This window comes from Mixophyes fleayi, chromosome 1 (genome assembly GCF_038048845.1).
Source record: "Mixophyes fleayi isolate aMixFle1 chromosome 1, aMixFle1.hap1, whole genome shotgun sequence".
In the NCBI taxonomy this organism is placed as follows: domain Eukaryota; kingdom Metazoa; phylum Chordata; class Amphibia; order Anura; family Limnodynastidae; genus Mixophyes; species Mixophyes fleayi.
Window position 1 is genome coordinate 66,450,554 of NC_134402.1, and position 8,257 is coordinate 66,458,810.

An 8,257-nucleotide genomic window follows, 5' to 3' on the forward strand; every position below is an offset into this window, starting at 1 on the left:
ATAATAACTTGCTAAACTCACATGTTCTTCTGTAATAAGACAACATACAATTGGTCAATATGTAAAGCTACTGTGCAGACCAAGAAACTTCCATTGATCAAACCGCGTGTCTTGCGCAGCACAGTGGACCGTATTGCCGTTGCATTGATCACCACATTTTGTTGTGTGTACTGTTAATCAGAAGATGTAATTTTATCTATATACAATGACTTTTAAAACCGTTTGCATTGATGATCCTCTCTGTAGGAGCACTGCCCATGAATGTAATAACCTGTTACCCTACTACATGGTGTTTCCTCTTATGTTCCTCAGTGTTGTTTGGCTATGCCACCACAGTCATTCCCAGAGTGTATACCTATTATGTATCTACCGCGCTGTTTGCCATATTCGGCATTAGGATGTTACGGGAGGGGTTAAAGATGAGCGTGGATGAAGGTCAGGAGGAGCTGGAGGAAGTTCAAGCTGAAATCAAAAGAAAAGATGAAGAAGTAGGTTTCGTTATCGTCATTGTTTCCCTTTCAGCTGGACTATGCAATGTGTTCTATTAATGAGAAATAGATGCCTGCTTTCATACTTTATTTGTCCATTGTTGCATATTACCATACTGCCCAAATGATTATAGTCATGGTCTAAGGACAGGGGAGGTCAGACTCTACCGCGGCCCACAGACATACTTGCAGCATTCCACACTTGCATACAGGCCACTGGTTACAGAATGCTGTAACACAACTTTCCCAGAGTAGAATACAAACTTTCAACTTATGCAGATTTTTTTTTTCATGCAGTTGTAAATTTGTATAAAGCATATGTATGTTTACAAAATGTATACATCTAGATACCTTTTTAGTGTTTGTTTTACTGAATCAAACATTGTATTAAGAAGTGAGATATTAAGGATGTATATCTAAATAAAAAGGAAAAAAAACAAAAAAAAAAACAGATCCGAGATTGAATGTTCATTGTGACCAATATTTGTTACAATACATATGCTGGTATTGAAGGTAACTATGCTCTGCTTTCTTTTCCCAGCTTCAGAGAACCAAGCTCATAAATGGATCTGGGGATGTGGAAAGTGGAGCGGGGCCCTCTCTGCCCAAGAAAAGATGGATGCAGTTCATCTCGCCTATATTTGTCCAAGCGTTCACCTTGACGTTCTTAGCCGAGTGGGGGGATCGCTCACAACTAACAACAATTGTGTTGGCAGCCAGAGAGGTTAATATTTTGTTGTTCTTGCAGTTCCTTTGGATGTATATATTTTTAAGCATGGGTTTGTGTATAAAACTTGTATGCATTGATGTTTGAGTATGTGACAGTGACCTAGCAAATGATTAGAGATACATGAGCCCACAACATTATTTAAGCACTAACCCATTTAATAGACCTTTTAAGTACCCAACATATCTGTTAATAAGTGACTTAATAAGCCACTTTTTGTATGTGAAACCTCTTCCAAGGTATGATTACCATCTCGTCCTATAGGTATTGTCTAATGCATCTGTGTGGCCCAGTCAAGGGTAGTGGAAACCTGATTAACGCAAGGATTTAATTGGTGTGTGTTGCCGTTTACAGGATCCTTTTGGTGTTGCTGTTGGTGGTACTATAGGCCATTGTCTGTGCACTGGGTTAGCGGTTATTGGAGGAAGAATGATTGCACAAAAAATTTCAGTTCGAACTGGTAAGTAAATGTCACAGGAAAAATCCTCAAAATAGAAAATAGCTGAAAACTTTTATAATTTTGATAAAATGTATCTCCTACCTGAATGATTGTGGAAACTAATGAGATTTCCACAAACCGCTGGAGTTGTGGGCATGGATAAATGAAGATTAACTGCAGTTCCCCTTTAAAAGGTGTAAAAAAACAAACAAAAAACCATCACTAAAATATTATAATGCAGCTTGGTTAGTGGACTTATTTGGCTAAAGGATGTTGTCCCAGGATTGGATGCGACTGTCAAGTGATTGGCTCACATCCAACCCTGGAATGACCTCTTTGGTCAGGTATGTTGCTATCCAGGCCTCCGGTTGCGTTTAGAGAACTGTGATGCTGACCGTGGTTTCGCACCCTTTCACAGTAAGAGTTGGATATTTGACACATGATAATGGGCTGTTACCAGCTTACTGTGTCTCAGTGACAGTAAGTTATTTTAATTTATGTTTGAGTATTCCACTACATTTTGAGTATATTTGCAAAGCCTAGAGGCAAAACTGTTTCTAGAACTGTCACTCAGTGATGCTAACTTGTCTTTTTTTGTTTTTTGTTTTTCAGTGACAATCATTGGTGGAATTGTTTTTCTGGCCTTCGCTTTCTCTGCGTTATTTATAAGCCCAGACTCTGGTTTTTAGAATTTTTTTTTCTTTTTCCTTTTAAGAACTCATTGTGGAAAGAGACTCCTTTTTTTTGTACTGTAGTTCTGTATATAATGTACAAATTGTAGCTCTGAGGAGATGTCCACTGTATAGAATCATTCAATCCAATTGACTATTTTTATGATCGATATGAAGTATTAAATGTTTTAGGGTCTTTTGTTTTGTTTGCCAACAGCTTTACAGCCTTATGGCTACCTCCACCCTTAATGTTCTTGTGCAAAAAGAGTATTTTAAGCTACAAAGAATGCTGTGTATTAAGGGGGGGGAGTTGGCCTCTTGGATATTAGTTTACATCCATCCCCACCAATCTCCTTATTACTATTGTGCAGTGAATGTGCACAGTACTCAGTAGATGCGTTGTCAATATTTGACATTAGGCCTATTCCAGCTGGGTGATGGTGGGAGCCGATTTGTTTCTGTATGTAAAATAATTTCACTTCAGCTTAGGAATAAATATATCTGAGAAAAGTAGTTTGTTTTGAAATTGTCCAAGCCAGCATGTTTGTGAACCCAACAATGTTTTATTTCACTGTATAGCAGAGCAATCTTTTTATTGTTAGCTTTCTCATTATGGAAGAGGCTACGGCTGAATTTAAACGGTTTTATTTTGACTTCGCTTTCCCCATAAGTTAAACTGTTATGTCAAGTCCACTGCACAGTGTACAGATACACAGAGGCGCTTCTTAGGAGCATGATTTTTGGTTATAGAGCAATACTCAATCTAAAAGCCCTAGTACATTACATAAACCATTGCTATAATATAGTATGTCACATTTATTTACAATATTTTACATGGTCCTATTGCTGCAGAAAAGGAGAACTGCCTTTAACACCCCTGGCCTTCCTGTTGTAGTACTGTGGGCTGTCTAAACAGACCGGTTTGTATTTAAGCTCCTCGAGGCTCTTACAGGATTCATGCTTATTCCCACACTGCAGGGATGGTGGTGTAGATCCTCAAAAATCTTACTGTTCTAATTTAAACACCAAGTAATAGAAAGGTGCAAGAATCAGACTTTATGAATTGAGGTGTAAACATAGAATCCCTTTTTTGTAATTTTATTTTGAAATAAAATATTTGTCACTAAAGTATTAAGTGCAAGTCAACACAGAGAAGTTCGTAGCAGCTCTAATCCTTTATTTGGCAAAGTTGATTTCACATAACATAGAAGTAATACGAAATTCATAACATTTAAATTTGTATCCTTTGTTTATCAGAGGTGCTCTCAAGCAACATCTGAATGAGTTTACAGCAGTCAATTGTTTCAGATGTTCTAGTAGTGATCACTAGATGGTGTATAAATACAGTGCTACAAAAGAATGTTTTCCTTAATTTTCAATGCTTGTAAATAAAGGGTTGAATACACAGTTGTTGAGGCTGTTTCCCAGCATGCACCAGTTGCATGGGAATAGTGTGACCCTCCACTGTAGGAGGTGACAGGTTTTGAAAAGGAAACATTGATTTGCTGTAGACTGTTTTAAAATGTATTGGTGTAACCAATCAGGTGTAATTTAAAGCCTAAGTAACATTTTGTATATGCAGAAAGCTGCTTTGCTTCCCAAGATGATCCATGGGTAACACGATCATACAGTATGATGTGTAGCACTCCACAATCCTGGATGGATATTTTTTTAGTTTAGTAAGCAATTTGTGAAAATAAACCTATGAATAAAAATGTCACAATATTCATGTGAAAGTTTTCAGACTGACACTTATTTCCTTCATTGCTATAATAATCATCCATTCCTTCAATTTTGCCCTGCTCCTTTATACAGTGTGTGGTGGAGCAGATGGCTGCAAGGTTCTCCACCAACCTGTCTATGGCACAAATGAAATGTGGATTGATGAAAATGTTTGCAAGCTGTAAATTATTAAAATATTTTGTGATACTTTGTGTCAAGTTTTAAAATCTTTCATTTGGTGTGAGCAGAACCTCTTCCTAGCGGTGGTGATTTCTTTTTGAACAGCGCTTGTGTGGTATACTCTTGTTGGTGTGTTCCGTACAGAATAACCCCACACATCCCCCTTCACTGATTGATGTAATGTTTTACCTGTCTGTGTTTTTCACACGTGTCATCCATAAAATAAGTCATTCGAAAAAAAAAAAAAAGATTCTTATACTTCTGATAAATCCATTTCTCGGATTCCATCTGGGGGACACTGCTACCATGGGGTTATAGGAGAGTAGCATGGAGTTAGCACTTAGCTAGTTAACTTGTTGCTTACTGACAAACCCCTCCCCTGTAGCTCAAATCTAATTCTAAAGCCCCAAGGAAGGAAAATCAACCAACCAAAGAATAAACAGCAGAAGGGAAGGCAGTGTCCTCCAGCAAAACGGATTTATCGTAAGTATGAAATTCTCTTTTCTCTTTCATCTAATCTGAGGGACACTGCTACCATGGGGACATACAAAAGCAGCTCTCAAGGGAGGGACCACTCTAACAGCCCAGCATGTAAAGACATTAAATTGGACAAATTTGGTAAATGTGTGGACTGAGGAGCAGGTGGCTGGTCCACAGAGGCTGCATTTTGCGCAGCCCAAGAGGCCCCCACCAAGCGGGTGGAATGGGCGGCCATGTGAGATGGCACAGGCTGGTTCACACTTATGTAAGCATGCTCAATTGTAGCAGTAAGCCATCTGGTTATGGACTGCTTAGAGGCAGCCCAGCCCCACTTATGGGAAACAAAAATAAAAAGGGAGTTGGTACGTCGAAAACATGAAGTCCGCTGGACATACATACGTAGAGCCTTGACCACATCAAGGTATTTCGAAGGGGCAGGAGCGGAGGATGAAGATTCCTGCAACACCAGAACCATGATTTCTTGGTTTAAGTGAAAACCCAAAACCATCTTCGGTTGGAAGGAGGGCATCCTGTCATCATGGAAGATTAGGTATGGTTCTCTGCTGGAAAGGGCCCGTAGCTCCAATATGCTACAGGTTGAAGCAATGGCCAGCAGAAACATGACTTTCTGTGTTAGAAACTTTAGGCCTGGCTGTCTGTAAGAGTTCAAGAGGGGAGGGGGGGGGGGGGTTCTGAGGCATGCTGAGAACCAAACTCAGATCCCAGGGTGCTGTGAGCTGGCTATAGGGGGGCTGAATGTGTAGAACCACCTGCAAAAAAAAGTATGTCTGGCATACACATATGAAGTGGATTGAGAGCGCTGAGACTTGATCCTTCAGCGAACATAGGTGAATCCCCACATCCAGACCACGCTGGAGAAAGCCAGCAATTGGGGCAGGTGAAAGGCAGCTGTGTGGCACGCCCAATGTTCACACCACATAATATACATGCACCAGATTCTGTGATGAATATAAGTCAAAACTACTGACTTCTGAACTCGCCTAGGTGAGAAATTCCTAGACCGCCAGTGATTGGCTTCAATAGCCACATTGAGGCAGGTGCTGATGACGAAAGGGGACCTGAAGAAAAAGATTGTCTCGAAGGGGAGCCGCAGCTTCTGACCTACGGCCAAGAACCTACCAGTTGTCCCTCAGCACCATGAGGTCAGGGAGGCCTTATCTCTGGACCAGCATTTGAAAGCCTTCCAGATTGAGTGACCACTCCCCTGGCATTGCATGAATACTTACACTCCCTAGTGTCAAACTCTTCCAAGCCTCCTTGTACCCGCAGGAATATCAACGCTATTGATTTTCAACAGTTTTCTACCTCTCTCCAACACCTTCTCTCCCCAATTTCTACATTCTCCTCCCCTGATCGGGCAGTACCCCATTTTCATTAAACCCTAGCAACTGCCCTGCCTGGATCTAGTGGCTCCAGCGACACTACATACTTTGCGTAGAATTCGTTACCAACCATGGCACACTACAGTAACACAAACTACAAAAACTCTCGTAAAGCAGAACGTCACTGGCGTAAATCTTGTGCCTCTAATGATTTCATCACATATACTGATATCTACCACTCCTACAGAAATGCTCTGGACACTGCTAAACAAGCATACTACCGACCTCTCATCTATGCTCAGGCTGCTAACCCCAAACGCCTCTTTAACACATTTAACTCTCTTCTGTATCCTCCTGCCCCAAATCCTCCAACTAACATCTGTGCACAGGATCTTGCTTCCTATTTCAAGGACAAAATTGATAAGATCAGGCTTGAAATGGTATCTCCCTTGACAAGCAATCTGCTCAATTCCTTTGTAGCACCCTCTGACACTCTCTTCATTTGATCCCACAAATGAAGAGGAAGTTTCTACTCTCTTCTCATCTTCCTACTCTACCTCCTGTCCTCTTGATCCCATTCCCTCACAAATGGGTATGTCCCTGTCTCCTGTGCTCATTCCCCCTCTAGCTAAAATCTGTAATCTATCTCTTTCTACTGGTATTTTTCCATTTATATTCAAGCATGCAGTGATTACTCCCATTTTAAAAAAACAGAATTCTGACCCTAACTCTCTCATAAATTACCGCCCCATCTCCCATGCCCCTCCAAGCTTCTCGAGAGAATTGCCTACACACGCCTCACACACTTTCTTACAGCAAACAACCTATTGGATCCTCTTCAGTCAGGCTTTCGCTCTCAACACTCTACAGAGACCGCTGACCAAAGTTGTCAATGATTTGATCACTGCAAAAAATAACCAATAATCTCTTCTAATTCTCCTGGATCTCTCTGCTGCATTTGACACTATTGACCACTCTCTCCTCATACAAACGCTACAATCCCTAGGTCTTGAAGGCACTGTCCTATCCTGGTTCTCATCCTACCTATCTAATTGCTCTTTCAGTGTTAATTTCTCTGGATCCACCTCTGCTCCGCTTCCTTTATCAGTTGAGTTCCACAAGGCTCAGTCCTAGGTCCTCTGCTATTCTCTATCTACACCACTTCTCTTGGAAAACTAATAAGCTCCTTTGGATTTCAGTATCATCTCTATGCGGATGATACACAAATTTATCTATCCTCCTGATCTTTCACCATCTGTGTTGTCTCGCGTTACAGACGGTTTTTCTGCCATTTCATCTTGGATGTCTTCTTGCCAACTCAAACTCAATCTTTCAAAAACTGAATTAATAATATTCCCACCCAAAAACAGAAGCTTCCTGCCTGACATTTCTATTTCTGTCGATAACATGACCATAAATCCCACCCCGCAAGCTCGTTGCCTAGGTGTAATCCTTGATTCACAACTGTAATTTATTCCCCACATCAACTCTATATCTAAATCATGTTACATACACCTAAAGAACATTTCCAGAATACGCACATATCTGACACAAGACACCGCAAAACATTAATTCATGCACTCATCATCTCCCGCATCGACTATTGCAATTCCCTCCTTACTGGTCTTTCCAAAGTCAGACTTGAACCCCTACAATCTATTTTGCACACAGCGGCTAGACTGATTTTCCTTACAAACCGTTATTCATCTGCTGTGCCACTCTGTCAGTCTCTACATTGGCTGCCTGTATTTCAACTAATCCAATATAAAATTCTTCTACTAACATACAAGGCCATCAACAAAATTGCACCGACATACATTTCCTCACTTGTCTCAAAATATCTCCCTACTCGACACCTCCATTCTGCACAAGATCTACGTCTCTCCTCCACTCTCATCACTTCATCCCATTCTCGGTTACAGGATTTTTTTTCCGGGCTGCACCTACTTTGTGGAATTCCCTCCCACGCACAGTAAGACTTTCCTCTAGTCTTCAAACCTTCAAGCGTTCACTGAAAACCCACCTCTTCAGACAAGGTTATGATATTCCTCAACCACCATCTTAATTTCCCTAGATTACCCTATTACCATCCTCTACACTGCTAACGCAAGGCAACAACCTTCTGACCAACATTGCAACACACACAGCCCACTCAGTACTTTTACCTTTGCAGTCTGGCTGGCCCATTGTGCAATATGATGTAGCAC

General features: G+C 40.9%; 1 protein-coding gene across 1 annotated transcript in view; it reads left to right on the top strand.

Annotated features, from left to right (window-relative positions):
- The window catches only part of TMEM165 (transmembrane protein 165), a 28,389-nt gene extending 24,135 nt beyond the window's left edge, over positions 1–4,254 (top strand). Inside the window, exons 3-6 of the mRNA XM_075195789.1 lie at positions 313–488; positions 1,030–1,212; positions 1,570–1,675; positions 2,267–4,254. Of these exons, the coding sequence (XP_075051890.1) occupies positions 313–488; positions 1,030–1,212; positions 1,570–1,675; positions 2,267–2,343 (542 nt within the window). The 3' untranslated portion in view covers positions 2,344–4,254. The remainder of the gene's footprint in view (positions 1–312; positions 489–1,029; positions 1,213–1,569; positions 1,676–2,266) is intronic.
- The last annotated feature ends 4,003 nt before the right edge of the window (positions 4,255–8,257 follow it).